Here is a 26791-nt window from a genome sequence, read left to right on the forward strand (position 1 = left end):
ATTATGTCGGAAAAAAATCTCCAAAAGCAGAGCCTTTTTTAATATTTAGGAAATGTGAAAACAAGCACTGGACTTTGGTGTTCCCATTTACCTGTGGAGGGCTGAGACACCTGGTCTACCTCTTATTCTTGGATCAGTGGAATTACGTTAGAGACTGTAGATCCTGAGCTAAGCTCAGTTAACCATTGTAGGTGATGCTTTTCTCTAGTCCCTCACTCAGGATTATAAAAGACACCGCGCTGGTGTTTCACCAGCGTAGCAAGGAAGATCCAAACCGACAGGATGTAGTTAGGGTATGGGTGGACGTAGATGGCCAGGGCGAACTCTGTCCCAGGTATCTCTGTGCTGTGGATCCGTGTGTTGTACACTGCCTCTATCACTGAACCCATGTTCTGATAGGCCAGCCGGATGGGAAAGCCAGACACCTAAAAACACAAGGGATCGTTAGGAGATTCTTCTCAACAACCACCACTTGGTCTGTGTGATCTTTTTAGGCAGTTTCCTCTTCTGGGAGTTTTGTCTTTGATTTGGTTTCAGCCCCATAACCTTGTAGTCCTGCATGCAGTCCAGCAGGTTGTCTGTCTCGGTCTTTATGGAGGACGAGGAGGCGGGGAACTTCTCCAGATGGGGCAGGAGCATGGAGAGCTTGGCTGAGCAGTGGTGGCTCCAGCGTGTGGGGTGGGGTCTCCTCCAGTCCATCACACAGCTCTTTAGTTTAAGCTCCATCCTGAGGTGCAAGGGGTCAGATGCACTATGTATTCCACAAGTGAGGTTACATTAGTGCAACATTGTGACTGATGTTGACTGTTGCTTGGCAATCATTCTTTACCTTTTCTGAAGCTGCCAGACCAGATCCACATTGGGTGGATGATACCTGATCTCTTGTGGCTGAAAATGATAGTTAAGTTCTATCAGGCAGTATGTGTATACAAATATGTAGGTGTGCTGCAGGCCATATATGTATTTATTGAATGAATGAACCGGTACAGTAGGAAGGTGGTAGAGGACATAACTCATGTTAAATTTACCACAGAAGAAGATTCCTGCTTCCAAGCAGTATTGAACAAAGGTCTCCATGTGGTATTTTCGGCCGTGTCAAACGTAAGGACAGCAGTGTTCACCGCCCGTTGGATGTTGAACCACACCTGAAATACTTCTAAATCAGAACTTACGGAACAAGCCTTTTCACATGACAAAAACACAGTTAAATGTCTATAGAGTTAAATAGAGAAATGGATGGTGTACACATTGTTGAAATGGGAAATGAGCAGTCTTGGTAGGTGTCTTACGTTTTCTCCATTGACTAAGCAGTCCACAGAGCGCAGGGGGCAGTAGGACTCTGAGGACTGGTAGTGTTTTCCATCTCTAGGGTTCCACAAGGTATAGCAAGCATGCTCCTTGGTAAGGACATAAGCTGTCTCCCCCTGAAAATACAAGTTCTCTTTTGACATAAATCGAGAATCCTTCATAACAGTGCTTTAAAATCTACAATGTGGTGCATTTGTATTGTGTGTTTCCTAAAAACCTAGGAGTGCTCATCCTACAGGGTCATTGGGTGTTGTATTGCATGAAGAAACTCGTTTGGTTACCTCCACGACTGATTTTCCCAAGACAAGCCAAGCCTTAGTGTGGAGATGACAGAAGAAGTTGCACAGGAGCACTGCCAGACTGACATGGTTTCCTGTCACCCACTTCAGGCATTGCTGTCACAGAGACGCATGGGGACAAGACTAGAATAGGACTATAACTGAAAAGATACAGAACGTTCCAGAATGTTTCCAAACTGGTTTACCTCGGATGTAAACCACATGTCTCCACAGTCTCCAACATCAGAGGGGAACGGCAGGACAGGAATCAGGGACACGAAAGCTGCTACCCTATTCTGAAATCAAGACATTGTCATTTGATAGTTTTCATTCAAGGTATTTAGGCCATATACGTGCATTGAGCACTTTCCGAACCTGAGTTGAGCAATGTTGTGGTAGATATCTTACTAAAACAGAGATGAGACTAACTCCAGGGACATCTTGTAGCACTTCCTCTGGAAGAGGAAGTGGCCTGAAAAACCTGGTGGCCAGGACCAGTCTGCCCTCACTGCTCATCACCATGGTGATGACACGCTTCCTCCCTCCAGCTGCATCTCTGCACTGCTTCTCAAAGTCAAAGGTCCAGTCCAGGAGCCGGTCCTCCTCCTCAGTGGGAAACTGAAGATGGAAACGATCAAGCAATAGCGTGGGAGAGGTTTTGAGAAAAATAACATTTTATAATGACTGTACCTGCCAAAGTTGTCTCTGATCTTCATCCTATATGAGATGAGAGAACAATATTTCATTAAAATATGAAGTGGATGTTTTGTGCTTGTTTAGTTTCACATGCAAGCACGTCGCAGTACGGTAACAATAGCATGCCTGTAGCCTGGTGGTGGCTTCTGAACAGAGCGAGACGGGTGGATCCAGGGCGATGAAGACATCCAGGAAGCTGTTGTTTCCATCCATCTGGATCTGTGTACCGTCCTCATGAAGGAAACACTCCTCTGGCCAGGTATAGCCCAGCAACATCACAGGATTGCAGATTCTTAGGGTCTCACACACCTGTCCCAGTGCACAACAACCACATGTTTGGTTGGATATCGTGTTTTTGTCCACTCATTCCTGAAACGGTGGTATGTGTGTGTGTGTGTTTGAGCGTGACCTTTGACTGCTGCAGCAGAGTTCTGAAGGGGATAGTGACGGAGCCCAGCCACTGTCTACCAGAGAAGCCCTGAGTGCCACAGCCCCTTAGCGTGCTGCTCTGAAGTTGGATGGTATCGTGTACAGCAATGATGGCAAAGACATGGGCACAGACAGAAAGACAAAGAGCTGTGATCAGAATAGAGCGACGTTACGCAACGTACTCCACAAAAGCACTCATGGGAAATCAACATGAAAGCTTTTTGTAAGTAGCTCAACTATGTGAGTCATTCCAAGTTTAGTCCTGTGAGCTTATAAACTTTAGTACCTCGACGACTTGAAATGAAAGCTCATCAAACAGATTGATGACAATGTTGTCCAGTATTTTGGAGAGGCCAGCTCGACTGTAGTCATTACCTTCGGATCTGAAAGAACATGTTATTTGGGTTTTAACTGGATTACAATACGTTACGTCCAGATTAGTTATGGTACAGGGCTAATACAGAATTGTGTGTTATACTTCAACTGCAGAGAGAACTCTTCCCTCCAACAGGGGCTGGGTCCCTGCTCAAAACGGCTCTCATAGGTTGTCTCCTGAAACCTAACCTCGACGAAGGGCTGAACCTGAGCCTGCCACAACCATAGAAGACGCTCATCGGATCCATGCCATCGACTGATCATGTGACAAACTGTACATTATGTGCTTGAAGATAAGTCGTGCAAATGGCATCGAAGGGTTAATAATGAATAGGGTGTTGCTTTGTATAAAGTAATAACATCTCACTCTTTAGAATCTTGTAAACATTGAACTGTCTAGGTATCCCTGCTGTCTTAACGGTCTGTATTACTTTAGAAACTCTTGAGGTGGGTTGTTTTACCTGTGACATAACCTTCTCTGTGTTGCGTCTGATGCTGTGACTACTGCTCGTCAGGCCACAGCATGAGGTCCGCGCATGCATCTCCCTGAGGGGCAAAAGAACAGAATCGCTTATACCCGGAGTCTCGGTCCAGGACAGCAGAAATGGAACAGAAGGTGGCTAATCACTTGAGGTGGGCTTGTAGCCGAACAGGGAGTCCCCTGGCGTTGTTGACTGCAATGTTGATGTTCAGGTTCCCATTCGTGACAGCGGTGGCGCTGGTTTTCTCACTCACTGCTCGCTTAGGGTTCAAAGGTCGTGCTCGTTGGAACATGTCCCAGTTGAAATCTCTAGTGGGGCGGACACTGACTGTGAGAACAAAACTAGTTGTGCACTGTATCATATTCTGACCTTTAACAAAGGCTAGGGCTAAGCCACACTTGAGTAGTTGGGATGAGGATTAGTACATTTACATTACATTTACATTTACGCATTTAGCAGACACTTTTATCCAAAGCGACTTCCAAGAGAGAGCTTCACAAAAGAGCATAGGTCACTGATCATAACAACGAGATAGCCCCAAACATTGAGTACTCTGTGCTTCCTCAGCAACTGTATATAGAGAGATGATAGAGGTCATGAGAGTCTCGATGCTCACATTCTTGAGTCTTCGGCCTGGTGCTCCTGAACAATATCAGAAAACTTGTATCTCCTCTTCAGGGTCAAAAACCTTTCTCTGGCTAATCTGAGTATCTTAAAAAGCCAGAACAGCCACGTGACAAATCATTTGAAATGGTAAAATGTAAGACATCCACTAGCTCTGATTGAAACACACACATCTACAATCTACTACCTTTTCAACGTTGCAGAGAGAGTGTGTTCTCTGAGATGTTATATAATCTTCATCCACAACGGACGAATGAGAAGAACCATTGTATTCCTGTGTACATAGGTTTTTGAGTTATACAAACGCAGGAAAGGTGACAATTCCGACAAACAAGTCGAAACCAATAAGACAAACCAACAACGCCAGCGTTAGGGTTGGTTACTTCAAGCATGTTCTCTGTGATGTCTCTGTCATGGAGAGGGACAGGCTCGGAGGACACAATGCCCGGGGCACGACAGTTCCTGAGCTGCAGAAGACGGAAGCGTCTCGACTCGTCCAGCTGCTCCTCTGTGGTGAAATCAAACTCCGCCTCCAGGGGGCGAAGGCGGAAGAAGCCCAGCTTTCGCTCTCTCAGATCACAGGCCTTCTGCTCCAGGAAACCAGGACATGTTTCACTGTACCACCTGTGCTTCCTGTTTTCAGGCCTTAGAAGGCACTGTGAGAAGGGGTTAAATCGTTCCCGCTGGGCTTGTTTTGTGTCACCCACCTTGAGAAGTTCGGAGAGGACCGTGTTAGCAGGGTGGTTGGGGTCGAACTGCAGCTCTCTGATCCAATGCAGACGACTCTCATCGTCATAGGCTGTCATGGCCCTGCAAGCAATGGATCATGCTGAGAACTCTGGAGAGAGCACCAAGGAGGGGCAGGGCTGTGTTTGGAGTAAGAAAGGCCAACTTTGTGGTAGACAGAATGGGATGTTGAAAGTCACCTGGTGCAGCTGGGTTGTGTTGATGAGACTGCAGGTGCCAAAGGGAAGCCAGTGTCACCCACAGCCCAGGAAACACTATACAGCAGCTTACCAGATGTCAGGAGATACATCATGGGCTCATTCTCATCTGGTTTGAATGGTAAATCTGCAAGAAGCCTCATTTCTTCAACACCTCATCGCAGTTGGCTTTACCGTCACTAGATTCTCTACTGCGTTCCTACAAGGTAGAGAAGAACTCACTGCTTCCCACGCCCTCGTAGTGAGACCTGACCACCTGGTCACTGCTGAACTCTGATCTCTCCACACAAGCAGTGCTGGACACCATGTTCCTGTTTGGAACAGGTACAAACACCTTGGCCAAAAGAGTGCATTTACTCCTTATTGTCTCATAAATCTGGAAACAAGGAAGTTGGAACATTGTTGAGCTTCTTTTAGAATGTGCCTGTCAGCTGATTGCACATAAATATCCTTCTGATACCTCCAGGGTGATGTTTTCTGGGTTTGTGCATGTCTGCAAGTTGAACATTTGTTTGATGTCCACTTTGAAGTCATTATCTAACACTGCTAGCTCAGAGGTGGACACGTGCTTTCCGTTGTAGAAGATTCTGATTGATATTCCATGATACTGCAGCTTATTTCTCCTCTCTTTTTCATCACTGGAAAGTGGAAACTTACAGTAAGAGATGCACATTTATTAGCTAACACCAAAGCTTTTTTACTGAACTGGTAAGAAACAAATCAACAGGATTTATAGCTTGGCCATCCCACCAGGGACATCTTGAGGTAGGAGTGATCACAGCAGTCCTGGTAACAACAGGAATCAGGCCAGAGTGCTCAGGTCTCTGACTAACAGAGGCCTGCACTCGTGGGAGCTGTCGCTCTTCATTCTGAGTCATCTGGGGCTCTTGACACAGGAATTGCTCCTTGAATGTTATGTTTTCATCTGTATAGACCAATGGCTGGAAGTGGATGTTTATGCACAATTGCGGTCATTCGTTTTTTTTTTTTACAACTCAGCAACTAAAACACACATACAGCACACTACTATGACAAACACGTTATCTAGATTTGTATTACCCTGTCGGTGTCTCCCTCTCCGTGGGCTGAACTGTTAATGCACTTAGGTTTCTCTCTGTTCAGAAGAAAGATTCAAAGATATGCCACCGCTTATAGGGATCCTTCTGACGTGAGAATCTTCTACCTCTACCTCCATGGTAGTACATCCAAACAGAAAGGCGTGTACCTGTGCATCTTTAGTTTCACGGTTGTGCTAACAAAGCCCTTCTTGTCCCTGAGGGCCTTGATGCCCTTCCAAGCCTCCATCATTTTCCTCACCAGGGCAAGGTCTGCCTGCCACTCATTGTTAAAAGCGACACTGGTCTTTCTATAGTGTGAAAGAGAATTGCCGCAGCAAAATGTCAACAGACAAATTTTATTCGAGAATTCGAAACATATCGGTTCACATAAAATGCCCTCTCACCTTATTTCCTTTCTTAATTTCTTCAGTTTTGAGGAGGGAGCTGGAGTTTCATTTCTTTGTCTCAAAGCTATTTCTGACTTCTTTAGTCCCGCTAGCTAACAGTGTGAGGAAGAAAAGTAATTATGTACTGTCTAATCAATAAGCAATTAAACTTAGAAGGTAATGATTTCCCTAGATGAATCATTTCAATCACAAATCGTATCACAATGATGCACCTTATCCTGCAGGGAGGTAGAGGTGCCCATTATTTCACGAGCTTGGTAATGCTCATAGAGACCCAACAGGCGTTGGGCAAATACATGTTCAGTGCTGAACAGGGGATGGTGGGTGAAAACCAGTTCAAAGAGGTTGATGTCAAGCTGCCACATTCCTTTGCAGCAATCAGGACTGGTGGTTGACACTGTGTGTGTCACAGGCTGTCCAAAAGCATGGTGTTACATCCTTTTGTGAGACACTTTCACAACATCCTTGACAATAAAAAAAATCCAATGCTGTTCTATGACAGAGCTGCAACCATGAAAAGTCTCACTTTAATGTACACAGTGCTTAGACCAGGAGACTGGCTTGGGAAAGGGTCATCTACTTTGCATCTCCAATGCTTTTGTATTGGTTCAAGCAGGGCCAACATACAACCATTTTCTCCAAACCAACTCTGACCCTAAAGAAAAAGAACAGATGTTATATTGCCCTAAAGGAAATGTGTATTGACAGAACAGAGTGCATTTCAACCTGTTTTATCATCAGGTCCCTACATACAGTAGCTTCAGTACTGAAATACAATCTGATAGCATGCACACTCTGTGCTTATTTTAACCCTTGTGTTATCTTCAGGTCATTGTGACCCTTCAGTCATTGTAACCCTTCCACGTGTTGCGACAACTTTACCTCATACAAAAATAAAGTGAAGCATTTTATTTTAACCGTCGGGCTGTCTCACACATAGACATATATATATGTCTATGGTCTCACACCCCCCACAGCGCGAAGGTTAAAAGAAAATGCTTTTTATATTTTTTGTATTGGGTAAAGTTGTCGCAGCACAACGATGGGTCGTTGTGAACCTTCGGGTCATTGTGACCCAAAGGCAGCACATGTTAAGCGTTGCATAACATGGTTTCGCAATCATAATTCTAAAAAGAACCATGAAAAGGCAGCTCAAAATTAAATTAAATGGCCCAAATGCATTTTATGTAACATGTCAGTGAACCTTCGTAAAATGTTTTTAAATTAACTGGAACACGAGTCGTTCTGTTGTATACAAGACCTTTTCTTGTTCTATTAGCCGGTTCTCCATTTTATTCATCATCTTCCAAGGAACCTGGGGCCTCTCACACACATACAGGCCTTCATCCTCGAGGAAGCGGGGGTTTATATTCCCTGGTACAGTCCTCATCAAGTTGACTGCATTCACATGGATTTAGGTACACCTATCAGCTTGAGATAATTTACATTCCACATACATTCAAAACACACATCCCAATTCACAAAATGGGACAAAACTGTGACTATATATCACCTGGTGAATCACTAGGCACAAACAGCAGTGTTGTATCTACTTCAAGATTCACAACTTCACCAGGAACAAGAAGACTGGAAGACTCCCCCACTTCCTCAATATGGATGACACTATCACTTCCTGTCTTTGTCATAATTAGAAAGGTATACTTTACTGTTTGATGACTGGTTGCAATACTATGGCAGGGGCATCTCATAACCCAATTACAAAGTAGCAACATGTAAAGTGGTGGTTACAACTGTAAGTTACCTTTTGTAATGTAGTGTGAGGCTGTTTCTTTTTTGGTTTGTCAGGATCATAAGAGAAGAAGTGAAACGCTTCCTCCTCTGAGTATACCTAAACAAAGAAAGACGGCATGCCACGTTATGAGAACTAAACCTTTTGGTCAAACTTGTAAGTTAAACAGTACAACAACAGTACCTGCTTGGCTGTATTCATTGTCTTTGACACTTTTACTGCCACATGTTTAGTAAAATGGGTCACAAATCTGAAGTTAGGCCTAGTAGGCTAGGTGACCAAGTAGAATAGGTGAACAGCCACAAATCGTGTCTAGTCACACTGAACTCTAAACTATTTAAAATACCAATTGAACTTAAGTATCATAAACTTAAGCTTCCAGATAGAGTAGCCAGACAACGTTAGAAGTTCAAATTTGCTAGCTGCTGTTGTTAGCCTGTTGACAATTTTCGTGGCCTGTTTGTTAAATATGCTTAATTAATTATAGGTAGCCTGGCTACCTAACTTCTAAAAACAAACTGTTTATAGTTTTATCAGCTAGCTAGCTACCTGTGAAACGAGTACTATTTATGGTATTTGGCTGTATCGCAATACATTTTATGTAGCGCTGTAAAAGCTTAGCTAGCTAATCCTACTGCTGATAAACTGGCATGTACTTGCGCGGGCAACGTTTATCTGGCGTTCGTGACATTCGATGGCATGCGCTTCACATTTCAGCACCTGCACACCGTGGAGAGCGCCCACAGATAATTATGGTTCTGATCAAAATGCCAGCTTCTTGATCACCTTCTTGACCACCTGTAAATTCACGGTGGAATTTACACATTTTAATTTGAAAGTCTAGAAAATATATAAGGCATCTTAACATTAAAACGATATTCTCTACTCATTAAGGACCATTAGCACATTATGACTTTACTTATTAAATCCAAACATTGTTCGTTGCTTCATACTTGTACCACATTGCAATTTCAATTGCACAAATTCAATGTCACATTTGCTATGTATTACACTAGATATGTATTGCAGTTTTTTTGGACATCCAAAAGTTTGGAGAGAAAAAAAGTACTTCCTGTCAGTTTTTACTTCTTTACGGCTTCCTTTTTGAATGTGGACTTTGATTGGCTATTCCGATAGCTTCTAACCAATCAGCCGCCGCCTGCTATGGAGAAAGGAATAAATGCAAGATGGCTCCTCATATAAAATCAGCCTCCTGGGTTGCTCTTTGTGAACAACAAAATTTCTCTTTAATACTTATCAGATTAAAGTTCTTATCTGGGAGTAGTTCTGAAGGTTAATTCAAGCTTTAAAGTGATCTATGGTTGAAAATTGGCAATACGTTGCACAAGAAGTTACTGAAGAAACAAGAGGGACTGCTTTGGACCATGAATTGGTGAACGCATTTAGGCTGAATCCGGGTGGCAAGACGCACCAGCAGGCCCTCTACTACATGGTTCTCCCTGTTGAATGCGGAACGCATAATAGCACATTTAAACTGAAAATTTCGCCATGGCCGTATCTCGGTAAGATTAACTTTTATGTTGATCAAAAATAAACTGCCGTTTTGCTAACATTGCTCGATCAATCGCATTGTGAGTGCCAACAGCTCGCTTGCTAGCATAGCTAGCAACCATAATTTGTCTCGTACATGCCTTTGCCATGTTCTATGCTAGGTAGGGCCAGGGGTGCTACTCATGTTGTCATGGCTTCTTTACTAGCCAATAGCTAGTTACACTAGCTGCATGTAGTACTGTAAAGGCCATGCTCGTTGCGCTTCACATGCCACTGTATCAACGCATTGTGAGTGAGTGGTCAGAAGGCAGATCTAGAAAGTTAAAACTGTATTTTCGATTAATTATGATTGTTAGGCTAGTTAGCTAGCTAGCAGGCATATAGTAGCCTTGTAAAACTTGCTTTTTACTTCAGATATCTTCTTAAGAGTTATTATCAAACATCTTGTTTTATGTAGCTATGATTTCATAGTGCATCAAAACGTTTTCAGCGTTTGTGATGATTGAAGAACCGGCGTTTGTATTGAAGTGGTGACCAGTGACGCTATGTAGGGGGAACTGGGGACAGTGCACAGCCTTCGCTAATCCGATCTATTTATAATTACAAACCTGACCGCTAATGACAAGTGATAACTAAGTAAGCCTAGATCCATTGATCCAGTAACAGAGTTAGCATTAGGACAACTGTTCTGAGCTACCTCAATGTGTAGGGGTGTTTCACATTGCAGCAGAAGAGTAGGCTATGCAGGATTGTGTTAAGCTATAGCATGAGGAACTGAATTACTGAAAGCCGTTCATTTTGTGGGGGATTTTGTTGTTGTCAATATTGAGTTTGTTTTACTGCCGTTTGTTTTTATCAGAGTAGCAGCATGCACATCCTGTTCCAGATTTAAAGGAGTCACGCCTGTTTTTAATGGAGCAAACTTGATGCAGACAGAATCCACCCACAGGTGGAGGATAAAACATGTCTCATTTGAGAGGATGAAAGAAACGGTGTAGCGTTGTTACTTAATCCTCCTTTTCCCTAAATTCTCTCTGATATTTTCCTCATCCCTTCCAAACTAAGGCTTGATCGTTTGTTCATCCTGCTGGACACGGGGACAACCCCAGTGACCAGGAAAGCTGCTGCCCAGCAGCTGGGAGATGTTGTCAAACTCCACCCACATGAACTTAACAATCTTTTGGCCAAGGTGAGTCAATACCGAGGTGTCAGCTCCAGACATGCCCCTCCCTACAGTGCAGGCATCATACCCCCTCACATTCAATATAGCGTTCTCCTTTTTACTGGGTTGATCATAAAACTAAGCTAGGTTACTGTTTTTGAACAAATAGACTGGTTTGTTTTTCTGTGCTTTGTGCTGTCAGTCACACTATTATACAGTCCCCAGCTTCCAGCATCTCTGACAGTTTTATGTGCCAAAGGTGTTGACCTACCTGAGGAGTCCAAACTGGGATACACGCATTGCAGCAGGTCAGGCTGTGGAAGCCATAGTGAAGAACATCCCTGAGTGGAACCCAGCACCCAAACCCAAAGAAGGTGAGCGACAGGCCCTGGTAATATGAATTGCAATCCGGTCATATTCTGGACCAAAAGAAACAGAAAAAGCTTGAATGTTCCGTTAACCATTATTGAATTTGTCTTGAACCAGTGAATGGCTTTTATTTTAGTACCTAGGCCACAGGAGTAAGGAGTAGGTATGTGCAAAAATATGAAAAACAGTCAAACGTTTATCAACGAGTTGTTATACAACAAGGGTGCCAGTTGAATGCACTTGCGTAACAAGTGGGAGTTGGTTTCGATGGTTACGAGGCACGAGGAGTGTGGAGGAGTAGGGAATCAGAGTTTGAAAATGCTCCAAGTGAATTTTAGCATTTGAGCAAATTATCTGGGGGCACATTCCCATGTAGCAATGAAACATTGTTAATAGAATATTTAAGTTCTTGCTGGAGTTGACCAGGAAGGTTGGTGTAAGCATGTCATAAGGTTCCATGAAGAAGGTGTTTGATTCCCAAGGGTAATTGTCTTCTATATGCTGTGCATAAGCATACCAGTCCCATTGCTCGGGTGATGGGAGACGATGGCTGTTGATGAATGTTCTAACTGCTCTGTGGGTATGCACTCCTCTCCAATCGTTCTCCAGAGTCATGTGCAGACTTCTCCCCTGAGGACTCCTCACCTGACCGCCTGAGCTTCTACCGGTTTGATATGTCCCGGCTGCTGAAGCACGGTGCCTCCCTGCTCGGCTCTGCTGGAGTTGAGTTTGAGGTCCAGGATGACAAGTCAGGTTAGTATCTGGCATGGATTTGAATAGAGGAAGGATTTTACCTTTTGTTCTCTGTTCTTTATTTGAATGCGAAATTGCTGCCTGTTGTCCTTTTGGCACTCCCTGCCCTTTGGTAATGACTTGTGGCCTATACTTTCTCAACCTCTAGAACCCAGTAAGGATGTCTGGTCCCACACACACACACACACACACAAGCTTAAGGAAAACATTCTAACTTTACATTTATTTCGTACAAGATAGTACATAGATGCAATGCAGAATACTACATGTAACCTACCAACATTTACTCATTACCACTTACTGGGTGTCAATTCCTTAACCTGGTGAGTTGTTCTGGTCCATAAATGCCCAGGCCTAAGCCTCTCATCCCGTCTCTCCTCAGGTGAGGTGGATCCTAAAGAGCGCCTGGCTCGCCAGCGGAAGCTGCTGCAGAGGAAGCTGGGGCTGGACATGGGCGCCGCGCTGGGCATGGACACGGAGGAGCTGTTTAACGACGAAGACCTGGAAGACACTTGCACAGCCAAGGCCCCGGGGGCCAAGGCCTCCGCCTGCTCCAGCTCACGGAACCACGTGGTGAGTCACCACTGGCTTCCGGTGCTTTCTACAGCTGCTAATGAGGACCCGGCTTCTCCCGAGAGGCATTTTAACAAGCTTGACACCATGTGGCACCAAGTACAAGCCTTGGCTACTGCAGTCTTCCACTTTCACATAAATTAGTTTGATGTCGGATTACAGAAATCACAAAATGGGTTTATCCTGAGCATTATTCCCTGCACAAAGATTTTATTTGCTCTTGGGAGAAGCAGTGTAAGGTTTTTGTCTCCTTGGTGGACCTTTTATTTTGGCCAGCAAAGGTATGGAAAATTAGCGAGTGTCCAACTCTTTTGGGTTCAGTAGCCTGCCTGAAGATTGCTCTTGGCGTCCTGCAGTGATTCCAGGTGTATTTAAACTGCCCTAGCGTGGGCTGAATTACCAGGCCATGTGGAAACAGGTGTGACCGGAGAGCAGCGAAGATGACGAGCCCCCCCCCCCCCCCGCTGCTGTCTCTCTGCTGCTTACTGCTGGTGTCAAGTCAGGAGATGAACTAGCATGCGTTGCTCTCGCTACTGCCATGTAGGGAGTCAGGTGGCTGAGCGGTGAGGGAATCGGGCTAGTAATCCGAAGGTTGCCAGTTCGATTCCCGGTCATGCAAACTGACGTTGTGTCCTTGGGCAAGGCACTTCACCCTACTTGCCTCGGGGGAATGTCCCTGTACTTACTGTAAGTCGCTCTGGATAAGAGCGTCTGCTAAATGACTAAATGTAAATGCCATGTTCTTCATGGCCTCTTTCTTTCATGCAGTCTTCTGATGTGAAATCCTGTCAGGTGGAAGGCGAAGTCTTGGTTTTTGCATCTTGTCTTATCAGCTAGACCAGATGTGAAGCCGTAATGGCTGCGGTTGTCTTATCTGCTTCAGTGTGACGGATGTGAACGTGGCTCATGCGCTATCTACCCGATGTGATCTTAGTTGTAGCTTCTGCCTCCAAATTGGCAAAGCCAGAAGCAAAACAAGCCATTTAGTCTCGCTCTGCTTTTTTCTTCTTCTTCTTCCCCAGCCCATGCAAGCTGCAGAGTTGATCGACTCAGAGTTTCGACCTGGAATGAGCAACCGACAGAAAAACAAAGCCAAGCGTATGGCCAAGCTGGTTGCGAAGCAGCGCTCTAGAGACCTGGATCCCAACGAGAAGAGGTAGCTTCGGTTTTTGAAACGGCTTTCGAACACTTTTACCTTCTTGTTTGCATCGGTCCGTTCTTTTGATACAATATTGACTATTTAAGGGTGAGATCTAGTGTCATTAATGTACGCCTTCCCCCTAACAGTAATGACAGTTTTGAGGGGGAACCTGAAGAGAAACGCAGGAAAACGACGAACGTTGTCATCGACCAACCGGCAACTGAGCACAAAGTCTTAATTGACAACGTTCCAGATCATTCCAGTCAATCCGATGAGGTAAGCTGCAGTGAAAATCGTACACACAAGGGCAGAATATTTTTTTGTAGTACACCTTGTAAGAGTCTACCGAGGAGCTGTGACATTTTACACCTTTACGCTTCATCTTTGCCAGCAATGCATACAGTAGCTTCAGCAACACAATCTCCTTTCAGAAAGTCACTTCAAATGTATTGCCTGCTCTGTTTGCAGACCCAGGAGTGGCCTCTGGAGAGCTTCTGTGATGAGCTGTGTAACGACCTCTTCAACCCCTCATGGGAGGTGAGAATCTGGCCCACCTTTTCGAAGTCCTCCTCAGTCCATTTCAAACGCCAAAAGCCTAGGTTTCCCCTATCCACGACGAGGATCTCCAGGACTGCCGTGTTTCGAGCGGACTGTGTGTTTGTGTGCAGGTTCGTCACGGCGCAGGCACGGGCCTGAGGGAGATACTGAAGAGTCAGGGTGCGGGAGGAGGCAAGCTGGTGGGCTGCACGGCCGAACAGGTAGGTTCCCCACGGAGACCCATAACCCCCCACCCCCCCCCCCACCCCCCGTGTCAGAAGGTGTAACCTTTTGAACCCTTCCCCACCCAGATGTCCAGGCAGCACCAGGAGTGGCTGGAGGACCTGGTCATCCGGCTGCTCTGCGTCTTCGCCCTGGACCGCTTCGGCGACTTTGTGTCCGATGAGGTGAGCCTGTTCTCCGCGCTACGGACATGGGATTCACACAGGCTGAGGCTGGCTTGGTATCTGATCCTCTCTCTTTTTGTTTCGTTCTCTCTCTTTTGCTCGCCGTTCTCCGGTCAGGTGGTGGCTCCTGTCCGAGAGACCTGCGCCCAGACCCTGGGCGTGGCGCTGCGTCACATGACCGACGGCGGCGTGGCCATGACGGTGGACATCCTGCTGAAGCTGCTGACGGAGGACCAGTGGGAGGTCCGCCACGGCGGCCTGCTGGGCATCAAGTACGCCCTGGCCGTGCGACAGGTACGACGCTCCGTCCCTCACACTGCCCGCGTGGGCAGCGGTGGTTTATCAGCCTGCGTCAATCCAGAAGACGAGTCTGATCCCTTTTCTGGTCTCCCTCCCAGGACCTGATTAAAGCTCTGCTCCCCCGCGTGCTCCCCGCCATCACCGAGGGCCTGCAGGACCTGGACGACGACGTCCGGGCCGTGGCCGCCGCCTCCCTCATCCCTGTGGTGGAGGGCTTGGTCCAACTGCTGCCCAACAAGGTCTGTCCCCCCTGCCCTCCTGTCACTACCTGCTGTAGTGGTGCTGAGGTTCACTGGTGTTGAGATGGTGTTTACTCCCCCCCCCCCGCCCACGGAGACTCCAGAACGCTGTTCCTGAGTGTGTGTGTGTTTCTGTGTGTGCGTGCAGGTGCCCTTCATAGTGAACACCCTGTGGGACGCTCTCCTGGAGCTTGATGACCTGACCGCCTCCACCAACAGTATTATGACCCTGCTGTCCTCGCTGCTCACCTACCCTCAGGTCCGGCAGTGCAGGTCTGTGGCCGACACGACACACTCGCACCGCGCTTCTGGTGGAAGCTCTGTCGTGTACCACGTGCATGCATGGTGCTGCCACAATCACGGGCCCAAAAGGGTTTATTCACTCATTATTTATTTCAGGCACAAGCCCTGTTGCACAGAACATACGTATTTCTTATTACATTTTAATACGTTGCTTTTACGATGAAATTCTCATGTCATTGCAAAGTTTAAACATAATGGATATGAGTTTGTCAGCGCATATATCTCTCAAAAAGCTATGCCTTTACGTAGTGGTCGAAGTAGCCCCTGTTTAAAACGTGGCACACAGTCTTTGTACCTGCAAACGTTACTAAGTAGGCCTGTTGCTGGTGATTGTGTGTCCTCCAGCATGCAGCAGTCACTGACGGTGCTGGTGCCACGAGTCTGGCCCTTCCTGAGACACACCATCTCATCCGTCAGACGGGCCGCACTGGAGACACTGTACACACTCCTATCAAAGGCTGACCAGGTGTGTGTGTGTGTGTGCGAGGGATGATGTGAGGGTAATATGCTTATAATAATAGGTATAATGATACCAAGCATGTATTTCTTTGTTTACACCTAAATTAGTTAATGGGACAGTTTACCCCCAAAATACATATGTTATCACTACAGGTAAGATGGGTGAAAGGTCCCTTTTAATAGACTTAGTCTAATTAAGTGAGTTGGTCGTCACCTTTCTTCAGCTGTTGTGGTGTGTGTGTGTGTGAGTCAGTGGAAGTTGTAGTTTCAGTTGGTGTTGTGTTGTGGTCTCCAGAGCTGTGCGCTGTGGCTCAACCCCATCCTGCAAGACATGCTGCGCCACATCTTCCAGTCCTGTATCCTGGAGAGCAATCAGGAGATCCTGGACCTCATCCAGAAGGTGTCAGAACACACACACACACACAGAACTACCTCACAGGTTGTTTGAGATTGTTCCGATTCCTGGAACGCCTTGATTGTAATGTGTGTGTGTGTGTGTGTGTTGCAGGTGTGGACAGCTCTGCTCCACCAGGCCCCCCAGCAGTATGTGGTGGCAGCCAGCTGTCCCTGGATGGGAGCCTGGCTGTGTCTCATGATGCAGGCAGCACACATCCCCATAGACCTCAACATGCTGCTGGAAGTCAAGGCTCGCTCCAAGGTCAACGTTCCCACAACCATGTTGACAAATGGATCAGAGCAACCACGATCGCTCATGCTTTTTCATGAAGTCTTCAAATCGAATCTAGGTAAGATATTGAACCCTGGATATTTTCTTGCGTGTGATAGGAGAAGGCTGGAGTGAAGGCCCGCCAGGGAGTCTGTCAGGTGAAGGAGGCCGTCCAGGAGTATATCGCGGGGGCGGAGACTGTGGCGGAAGACCCCCTGACGCGGGACTATGTGGTGACGCGGGCTCGCCTCATGGCTGCCAAGTTAGTCTCTCCTTCACCACCCACCCTGCTCACACACTGTTAACATCTCCCAAATGTTCCTAGCTTGGCTCCAAGGGGGTTTGCTCAATTCAAAGCATCACCATCCCCTCTCTGTCTCTGTCTCTCTGTGTCTCTGTGTCTCTATCTGTGTCTCTCTCTCTGTCTGTCTGTCTCTCTGTCTGTCTCTCTCTCTCTGTGTCTCTGTCTCTCTATCTGTGTCTCTCTCTGTCTCTGTGTGGGCAGGCTGCTGGGGGGGCTGTGCCAGTGCATATCTGACCCGCAGCTCAACGCGTCCTCCCAGGAGATCCGCCCCGCCGAGTCTCTGGGCCAGCTGCTGCTCTTCCACCTCAACTCCAAGTCTGCCCTGCAGCGCATCGCCGTGGCTCTGGTGCTGTGTGAGTGGGCCGCTCTGCAGAAGGTGAAGCCCGGGCCTGGCAGTTCATCTCGTTCTTGTGTTCCTTTTTTTCCATATTTGGCTGTTCTTTTGTAAGAAACGAAACCAAAACTTGTATACTGGAGCTTATGAAGCTCGGTTTGGAGGAGATTGTCGATTCAGTTTTGATACCGAATTACTGTAATTGTGGAATGACCCATACACTTAATTTCTCCTTTTTTCAGTCACTTCACCACCGTTCCATTCACTCATTCTCTCTCTCTCTCTCTGTCTCTCCCAGGACTGCCAGGTGGTGTCTGCCATGGTGCAGCCACGCCTGCTGGCCATCCTATCAGAGCAGCTGTACTACGACGAGATCGCCATCCCCTTCACGCGCATGCAGAACGAGTGCAAGCAGCTCATCAGCCTGCTGGCCGACGCCCACATCGACGTGGGGGAGCGGCTCAACTGCAGCGTGTTCACCATCGACCAGGCCAACGAGCTGGTGAGGAGGGCGCCACGCACGCACGCACTCACTCATCACCCCCAGTCATGCATGTGCCAGTGTTTTTCCGCTGAGTCATATGGGGGGGGGGGGCTTTGTTAGCGTGGCAGATGCTCCTTGTGTCAATATTGACTATCTGCTCCTCACCTCTGCCACTCTCATCTGTTTGGCTGAACACACCAAGGAGCAGCTGGCTGATATAGTTATTGATGGTCCCCAGGGCTAACAAAACGGTTCACATGAAATGTAATTAAAGGTAACGCTTCCAAAATCGCTAACGTCTTCCAGTAACTGCTTCATCAGACAATCGGCGTCGCGCTTGCATGCTGGACGTGCACGCACGCACACACGGACACTCTCCCACTTGCACTCTTACTCGCACTCTCTTTCTCTCCCCCACTCTTGTCTCTCTCTCACTCACACCCTCCTCCCTCCTCACCACCCCCCCAGGTGACCACCATCTTCACCGAGTCCACCGTGGGCCTCAACCTGCACTCCAAGCAGTGGCAGCCCCTGGACGGCAAGCGGCAGCAGGCCCAGGCCACGGTGGGCGAGACCAGCGCCGAGTGGCAGCAGCTGCACCTGCGGGTGCACATGTTCACCGCCTGCGCCCTCGTCAACCTCCGGGCGCTGCCCGACAAGCTGAACCCGCTGGTGCGGCCCCTGATGGAGGCGGCCAAGCGCGAGGAGAACACGCTGGTCCAGGGCTACGCCGCCTCCTTCATCGCCAAGCTGCTGCGGCAGTGCGCCGGGCGCCAGCCCTGCCCCAACCCCAAGATCCTCAAGAACCTGTGTGCCTCGGTGTGTGTCGACCCCCTGCTCACGCCCTCCTCCGCCTGCCCCGTGCCCGCCAACCTGGAGGCGGCCAAAGGTGAGGAACGCACACACACACACACGTCATCGTCTCGTGTCCACAACAAACGATATTATCTGTGTCTCTTCACATCCTACACACATTTGAAACACTTTCCATAGAAGCTGCTTAACTCGGTTTACTGTTTTTTTTTTCTTTTTCTCTTCCTCCCCCCGACTGCTAGCTGGTGCCTCTGAAAAAGACTGCTCTCATCACATGGTGAACAAGACCAAAGGCATCATTACCCTGTACCGCCTCCAGAGGGCAGCCTTCGCCATCACTAGCAAGAGAGGCCCCGCCCCCAGGAACCCCAAGACCCCCACCACCGAACTCCCCCCTGGCAGTACAATTACCACGGAAACAGACGAGGTATGGGTCCTACATGGGGAGGATGATGACATTTTTACAACGTTTGGCTTGTTGAAAGATGCTAACGATATTCTGTGGGTGTCTTACTTCGTATTATTTCAGAGTAAGAAGCCGTGTTTGGTTCAGAGGAGAGGGGCTGAGTTCTCCTTGACGACGGTAGCCAGGCACTTTGGCCCAGAGCTGACCAGCTCCCTGCCCTACCTGTGGGAGACCATGGTGGGGCCTCTCAGGGCAGTGGTGGACGACGACCAAGGCATCGGTACGGCAGCAACCGAACCAAATCCCAGTTGCACTGTCCCGAGGCCTTGACTTAGATTACACTTTACATTTAGTCATTTAGCAGACGCTCTTATCCAGAGCGACTTACAGTAAGTACAGGGACATTCCCCCCAAAGCAAGTAGAGTGAAGTGCCTTGCCCAAGGACACAACGTCATTTGGCACGGCTGGGAATCGAATTGGCAACCTTCAAATTACTAGCCCGACTCCCTCACCGCTCAGCCATCTGACTTGACTCCATTTCCCCCGATCATCAAATCACCTGTGTGTGGTCATTGAGCAATGTGTCCTGAGAGTGTGTGTATGTGTTCCAGATGTCCAGGTCCAGTTGGAGCGAGGAGATGCTGCCGCCCAGGAGCTTGTCAACTCTCTGCAGGTTCTAGAGGTCACGGCAGGGGCCATGGCTCTCCAACTCAAACCCCTGGTCAGTTCTTCTAGAACACTTCTTAGGGACCTGAAAGGGTTATTTTGTTTGGAAGGGTTCTTTAGGGTCCAGGATTTTTTAAGAGTGTCTAATAATAGGTTTTTAATGACTTGCCTGGTTAAATAAAAAATTACCTGTCATAAGCCCTGGCCAGGTGACGCTAACGACCGTGTCTCCCCCACGCCAGCTGTTGGAGCACCTGCCGCACCTGTTCACCTGCCTGCAGCACCCCTACACGGCCACGCGTCACATGGCGGCGCGCTGCGTGGGCGTGCTCAGCAAGATCGCCACCCTGGAAACCATGAACCTGTTCCTGGAGCGCGTGCTGCCGTGGCTGGCCGACATCGAGGACTGCACCAAGCAGGAGGGCGCCATCGAGGCCATGGCCTGTATCCTTCCTCATTCCTCCCTGTGGCGTGTTTGGGGGTGGGCGGGACCGGGAGGTGAAGTGGACTCCTTGACCAGGGCCTTCCCCAGGTGTGATGGAGCAGCTTGACGTGGACATCGTGCCCTACATCGTGCTGCTGGTGGTGCCCGTGCTGGGCAGGATGAGCGACCCCAGCGACAGCGTCCGCTTCATGGCCACGCAGTGCTTCGCCACGCTCATCCGCCTGCTGCCCCTGGAGGTAGACACACATGCACGCCCTCTCACTGCCCGGTACTGTCACGCACACAGTTATGCTGTCACGCACACAGTTATGCTGTCACGCACACAGTTATGCTCCCACGCTAACTGGGAAGTTGCAGTTCAGAGGAAGCTGTCGTGTTTCTACCAGAGGGCGGTGTTTCATGTGTCGCATGCAGAAAATGGCAGGGATGTGTCGTGTGTGTGTGTGTGTGTGTGTGTGTGTGTAGGCGGGCATACCAGACCCTCCAGCGATGTCGGCTGATCTGATTCGCCAGAAGGCCAGAGAGCGCCACTTCCTGGAGCAGCTGCTGGATGCCAGGAAGTTGGAGAACTACAAGATCCCTGTCCCCATCAAGGCCGAACTCAGGAAGTATCAACAGGTGTGTGCGGCCGATGGAAAATTTTCGTGTGTGCGCGCAAATGCTTCTCAATGACATGACTCCCGGCGGTTGAAGAGAAATGAGGCGCTTGCTCTTAACAAGTTAAATAACCCTGCCAGTGATTCAGCACTTATGTGCTCCTCCATCTTCTCCCTCATTGTTTTCCTGCCAGCCTCTACAAACTGGTTTCTGCTGTAAAGGCTAGAGCCAGGAAAAAAAGGTGCGGGAGTAGTGGGGGTGGGGGGCTAGTATACTGCTGACAGCGAATGGCTTCTGGTCACAACAAATCTAAAGTAGTGGAATGGATGGGATTGGGCTGGGCTGGCAGCTTCTAGAGTTGGCAGTGGGTAGTGTGCTTTCTGGCTCGGCCTCCTGTCCATCTCTGTAATGGAGCTCCGGTAACAGGTTTAGACACTGGGCCAGCTCCTCATGGAGCCCAGCAGAGCTGCAGCGCTGTCGGGCTGGATGGGCCCCGACACGCCCTTCCCCCCCCCAACCATGGCGCTGCAGAGGGAGGACATGGGCGTGGGAGAGAATCTGCTGACACTCCCTTTCAAGGAGACATGCATTAGCTTGATGTAAACGGTGATGTTGCACTGGATATACCACCACTGTCCTTGGCGCGTGACATGATTCACTTAGCGTTGGGAGTCGGCCACATAAGGCCTTGGTGGCGTCTGTGGATCGTGACGGGACTGTCTTGTCTCCTAGGACGGGGTCAACTGGCTGTCCTTCCTCAACAAGTACAAGCTGCATGGCATTCTGTGTGACGACATGGGCCTAGGCAAGACCCTGCAGTCCATCTGCATCCTGGCTGGGGACCATTACCTCAGGTACAGCCGGCACCACACGCACCTTAATTTCAACTACACACTGTCAGCATATTTAATTAAATGTTCCCGTCACAAACTTGTGTGTGTGTGTGTGTGTGTGTGTGTGTGTGTGTGTGTATGTAGGACACAAGAGTATGCCAAGACCAAGGCGCCTGACAGCAACCCCCTCCCGTCCCTGGTGGTCTGCCCCCCCACGCTCACGGGCCACTGGGTAGATGAGGTGGGCAAGTTCTGCACTAGAGAGTTCCTCAACCCCCTTCACTACACCGGACCCCCCACCGAGAGAGCCCGGTGAGACGCACACGCATGCACGCCGCTACTGGCTGGGAGAGGCTTGTATGGGAGAGACCCGTTTTTAATGACCTTTTGTTTTCATATTCAAGGTTGCAACACCAGGTTAAAAAGCATAACCTTATAGTAGCTTCTTACGATGTTGTAAGGAACGATATTGACTTTTTTAGGTATGTATATTTTCTTCATTATTATAAAAAATAAATCAAATATTCATTTATTTTTGGGATACTGGAAGACTTTTGCATGTTGTATTTTCTTTGTTCATTTCTAGGAATATCAAATTCAATTACTGTATCCTGGATGAGGGTCATGTGATCAAGAATGGGAAGACCAAGCTTTCCAAGGCCATCAAACAGCTGGCTGCCAACTTCCGGATCATTCTCTCAGGAACACCCATCCAGGTGGGAATAGTGTTGGGCACTTGTGGTCGATGTTGATCCACAACTTTGTTTATTGTTGTACTTTTTTGTAGTTTAGATGATATTATTTCTGCCTGTACACCAGCAGGACTGTATGTTAGTTTGTTTTTAGCATTTGGATCCTAATCTTTATTTAGGAACGCAATCCTCCTGAGGGCCGAGTCCTGCCTCAAATCAATGTTTGCTAATCTGTTTTCTTCTCCGCTCTAATTATCCCTGCCTTTACTGCGCAGTGGGATTTGTTGCATTGGCTTCTCATTGAGTCTGTGTGCTGTTCAGGAGAAGATATACCACTGCATTACCCTCGGTGGCAGTATGTAGGCAATGACTTTCCTTAGACAAAAGGCCTTTTGTGTGAGGTTCCTAAATAAATACTAGAGGCGTGTTTCAATCCTAAGAGATCCTTTTCTAATCTTTAGAATGTAATTGGATGATGTGACCTATCCTTTCCAGAATAATGTTCTGGAGCTTTGGTCGCTCTTTGACTTCCTCATGCCGGGCTTCCTGGGTACCGAACGCCAGTTTGCCGCCCGCTACGGCAAGCCTATCCTGGCCAGTCGCGACGCCAAGAGTTCCTCTCGGGAGCAGGAAGCGGGTAAGATCTGAGAGCGCGTACTAGACTCGTGGTGGTGATGGTAGGAGTTGTCTACTAATAAAAGGGAGCTTTTCCTGATGAAGTTGTTGGTAAAAATGCTTGTGTGCGGCGGTCCTCCTCTCCTCAGGCGTTCTGGCCATGGAGGCTCTGCATCGCCAGGTGCTGCCCTTCCTCCTGCGGAGGATGAAGGAGGATGTGCTCCAGGACCTGCCCCCCAAGATCATCCAGGACTACTACTGTAACCTCAGCCCTCTGCAGGTAACACCCCCCCTCCTCCCTCAACCTCTTTGGTCTCTCCTTCCATCTACTCTTCTTCTTCTTTCATGTCCCTCCTATCCAGTTTGCAACCCTAACCAAGCCCCTGGCTCTCTCTGTCTGTAGGTTCAGTTGTATGAAGACTTTGCCAAGTCACGAGCCAAGGTCAGTGTGGAAGACACCATCTCCACAGCCTCAGTGGAAGAGGTGGAGAAGCCCAAGCTGAAGGCAACTGGACATGTCTTCCAGGTAAACACACACGTGCTGCTCTTTGGCCCATAGACTACCTACATATTTTAATAAGGGTAAAATGTATGTATTTTACTTTGAGCTACTAATGGTTACTTTGGTTGACTGCTTCCCCTCTCCAGGCCCTGCAGTACCTGAGGAAGCTGTGTAACCACCCTGGCCTGGTCCTCACGCCCCAGCACCCCGAGTACAGACGCATCACAGACCAGCTGGCTGCTCAACACACCAGCCTCCGAGACATCCAGCACGCTCCCAAACTCTCTGCCCTCAAACAGGTACGGCACTGTCCTCCTCCGCCCGTCTGCGCTGATGCACCATCTAACTTCAACACCGCCCTCAAACCACACCAACCCTTACACATGCGTCACTTGGCAATTGCTTCTATCTTTAGGACAATAGAGTGTTAAGATTAGGTGAGTTTTATAATCCTAAAGACCTAATCTCTCTCCCACCATTCCATCCTCCCAGTTGTTGCTGGACTGTGGGCTGGGGGCCGTGGCCTCTGCAGAGGGGGCTCCGGAGGTGGTGGTGGCCCAGCACCGGGTGCTGATCTTCTGCCAGCTGAAGAGCATGCTGGACATGGTGGAGCAGGACCTGCTGAAGCCCCAGCTGCCCAGCGTCACCTACCTGAGGCTGGACGGCAGCGTGCCCGCGGGCATGCGCCACGCCATCGTCTCCAGGTGAGGCTGGGTGGCGGTGAGGCTGGGTGGCGGTGAGGCTGGGTGGCGGTGAGGCTGGGTGGCGGTGAGGCTGGGTGGCGGTCAGGCTGGGTGGCGGTCAGGCTGGGTGGCGGTCAGGCTGGGTGGCGGTCAGGCTGGGTGGGAGTGTGGCCCAGGAGGGGGCACATCAAGGACGCACTGTTGGAAGCAAATTCTGTGCTCCATTTTAAGTCAGTTGTCCCACTTGCTGTATACCTGAACTTATTTGATTTTTATTTTGTTCACTCCTCCCTCTCTTGCTCAGGTTCAACAATGACCCGTCCATAGACGTGTTGCTCCTCACCACGCATGTGGGAGGTCTGGGTCTGAACCTGACGGGCGCAGACACCGTGGTGTTTGTGGAGCACGACTGGAACCCCATGAGGGACCTGCAGGCCATGGACCGAGCCCACAGGATAGGACAGGTACCAGAGGATGGGCCAACACACACACACACACACTTACAGGCCTAGTATCATTATGCTGTTCACACACACTACTCAAGGGGATTCTGGGTATGAAATCTGTTTGTTTCAACAAAGTCTCTTCTCAAAACGTAATGTGTCAAAATGCATCAAAGATGTGTAGTGATTACTTAATGCTGTGTGTGTCCTAATAGAAACGTGTGGTGAATGTGTACCGACTGATTACGCGGGGCACATTGGAGGAGAAGATCATGGGCCTACAGAAGTTCAAGATGAGCATCGCTAACACGATCATCAGTCAGGAGAATGCCAGCCTACAGAGCATGGGAACAGACCAGCTCCTCAACCTGTTTACTCTCGACAAGGTCCGTTTTTTGATTTTATATTATGTACGTTCTTACCAAATTCAGACACATTCCGTGTGTGTGTGTGTGTGTGTGTGTGTGTGTGTGTGTGTGTGTGTGTGTGTGTGTGTGTGTGTGTTCTAATTCCTTCTCTAATGAATCCCACTATCTCCAGGGGGAGAAGGGGGAGAAGGGCGAGTCTTCGTCAACCTCAGCCAAGGCCTCCATGAAGTCTGTGTTGGATGGCCTGGGAGACTTGTGGGACCAGCAGCAGTACGACAACGAGTACGACCTGGACAGCTTCATGCACTCCCTCCAGTAACCCACACCATGGGGACTCTACAGGCTCTTTTGGACTTTCATTGGATTCCCAGCCCCGTCACACACACACACAGCTTGGCTTCTTGTCTCTTGAACCTTCCTCTCCCAATCCCAGCCATGTTCAGTGTTGACCCGGCCCCCTACTCTTAACCACGTCACCAGCCCCACAACCCGGTCACGCCGTATCTTTTTTTTCTCCCCTTTTTGGGGGAACATGGAGGTACTGGGTTCCTCCTCCGCCTCGTGGCCTAGCCGTGGTGCAGCCACGTGGGTTCCTCCTCCGCCTCGTGGCCTGGCCGTGGTGCAGCCACATGGAACACTTTCCCCTACATCATGAACCTCCTAAAGAAACCGAAAGTCTTAAAAAGCCCTCCTACACCCACTTCTTGTCTGCTGGAAAACAATGTGTGTGTGATTTAAAGGGAAAGGGAATGCGTTGTGGTGAACCCACAGAGCCCTGGGATGTTTTGTAGCTGGCTACTGAATTGGGCTGTGGGTTATAGACATGCTAAGACTACAATAATGGATGTCCCTCCCATCCTCTCTGGTGGTTGGCTCTACACATCCCTGCCCACGCACAGTCACGTGACCCCCTCGTCACCACAGCGAGATCTGATCACTGAAAGCAACGTCTACAGAACCCTTGTGAGAAGTTTTCACTGCACCAAAGCAGCGTTACAGGGACTTCACCTTGGGGCCCAGCCAAACCCGGCACCTTAGACTCCTCGCTTAAAGTGTTTTAGGAAAATGCAGACCTGTAAATATTTCAGTAATTGCTGCTTTTTGGTTAAACTGATTGAATTTGAATAAATTCTTCAGACCTTTCTGTTGTTTCTTTGTGTTTATAACAACCTCAATAACACCATCAAACATACTGTATTACTGCCAGTAGAGGGTGTGGTCCTGTACTAACTGGGCTGGGCTTTGAATAACCAGCAGAGCAGAGCACTGCTTATGTGTAACATCCTTGAAAAAAGTTTTTAGACTTTTCCAAAGCTGAAAGTGTTAGTTCCAGTGTTATTCCTATAAGATTGAGGTGTTTGGCCTACACAGAAGGCACACCAGGTGTCCAATCTGGATGTCTAATGGTTCCACAGCTCAGAGTTAGCAGGCGAGGATGTAGACATGTACATGCTCCCTTGACATCTGGTGTAGCTGTGCAGTGACACTCGATAGAGAACCTGACAGTGACAGTGGTGCAAGATAACAGCTTGATGCATACAACGTCATATTACTGCATATCACAGAAGTTTGATCTGACTTTGCCAATAGCAAGGTTTTAACTTGCATGCAAATGTACCACACTACAGGGACGTTGTCACTGCGTAAAGCTGTTCTCTCCAGATCTGATATGTTTGGATAGAAACACAGACAAGCCCAGACACGTCCACCTCAGAGTCTTGAGGGAGAGTGGAATAAGGTCACATGGGAGGGAAGAACTGGAATGGAATCAAGCCAATAACGATTTTCTTTCACTGACATACTGCAGTAAAATTCATATCAGTAATTACCAT

At 48.5% G+C, this 26791-nt stretch overlaps 2 protein-coding genes across 2 annotated transcripts; one reads left to right on the forward strand and one right to left on the reverse strand.

Annotated features, from left to right (window-relative positions):
- Nucleotides 1–63: 63 nt before the first annotated feature.
- On the reverse strand, nt 64–8552 carry LOC136943190 (protein CC2D2B-like). The gene is made up of 30 exons (XM_067236437.1): nt 8535–8552; nt 8364–8450; nt 7128–7256; nt 6814–7014; nt 6599–6693; nt 6362–6502; nt 6196–6250; nt 5887–6077; nt 5597–5774; nt 5359–5512; nt 5119–5263; nt 4900–5002; nt 4576–4779; nt 4380–4466; nt 4185–4279; nt 3715–3876; nt 3548–3632; nt 3190–3299; nt 2998–3094; nt 2692–2790; nt 2409–2591; nt 2277–2303; nt 1995–2204; nt 1793–1882; nt 1590–1703; nt 1290–1424; nt 1029–1145; nt 830–888; nt 547–727; nt 64–425 (listed from the first exon to the last, which is right to left on the reverse strand). Exons 1-30 carry the CDS (start codon nt 8550–8552, stop codon nt 213–215), a joined length of 3765 nt encoding a protein of 1254 aa, XP_067092538.1. The 3' UTR covers nt 64–212.
- Nucleotides 8553–9583: 1031 nt separating this feature from the next.
- Nucleotides 9584–26088, forward strand: btaf1 (BTAF1 RNA polymerase II, B-TFIID transcription factor-associated). Its single transcript, XM_067236474.1, has 38 exons — nt 9584–9874; nt 10929–11052; nt 11285–11399; nt 12004–12147; nt 12530–12720; nt 13743–13876; nt 14008–14137; nt 14330–14398; nt 14530–14619; nt 14710–14805; nt 14923–15099; nt 15204–15344; nt 15493–15617; nt 15993–16113; nt 16402–16506; nt 16615–16764; nt 16893–17035; nt 17279–17453; nt 17710–17913; nt 18364–18784; nt 18951–19135; nt 19238–19394; nt 19727–19836; nt 20024–20225; nt 20314–20462; nt 20692–20844; nt 21556–21677; nt 21801–21968; nt 22061–22138; nt 22243–22372; nt 22844–22985; nt 23113–23243; nt 23367–23489; nt 23612–23764; nt 23958–24169; nt 24453–24612; nt 24807–24977; nt 25132–26088. Exons 1-38 carry the CDS (start codon nt 9861–9863, stop codon nt 25276–25278), a joined length of 5562 nt encoding a protein of 1853 aa, XP_067092575.1. The 5' UTR covers nt 9584–9860; the 3' UTR covers nt 25279–26088.
- The last annotated feature ends 703 nt before the right edge of the window (nt 26089–26791 follow it).

The sequence above is a fragment of the Osmerus mordax genome, chromosome 5, assembly GCF_038355195.1.
Source record: "Osmerus mordax isolate fOsmMor3 chromosome 5, fOsmMor3.pri, whole genome shotgun sequence".
Taxonomy (NCBI): Eukaryota; Metazoa; Chordata; class Actinopteri; order Osmeriformes; family Osmeridae; genus Osmerus; species Osmerus mordax.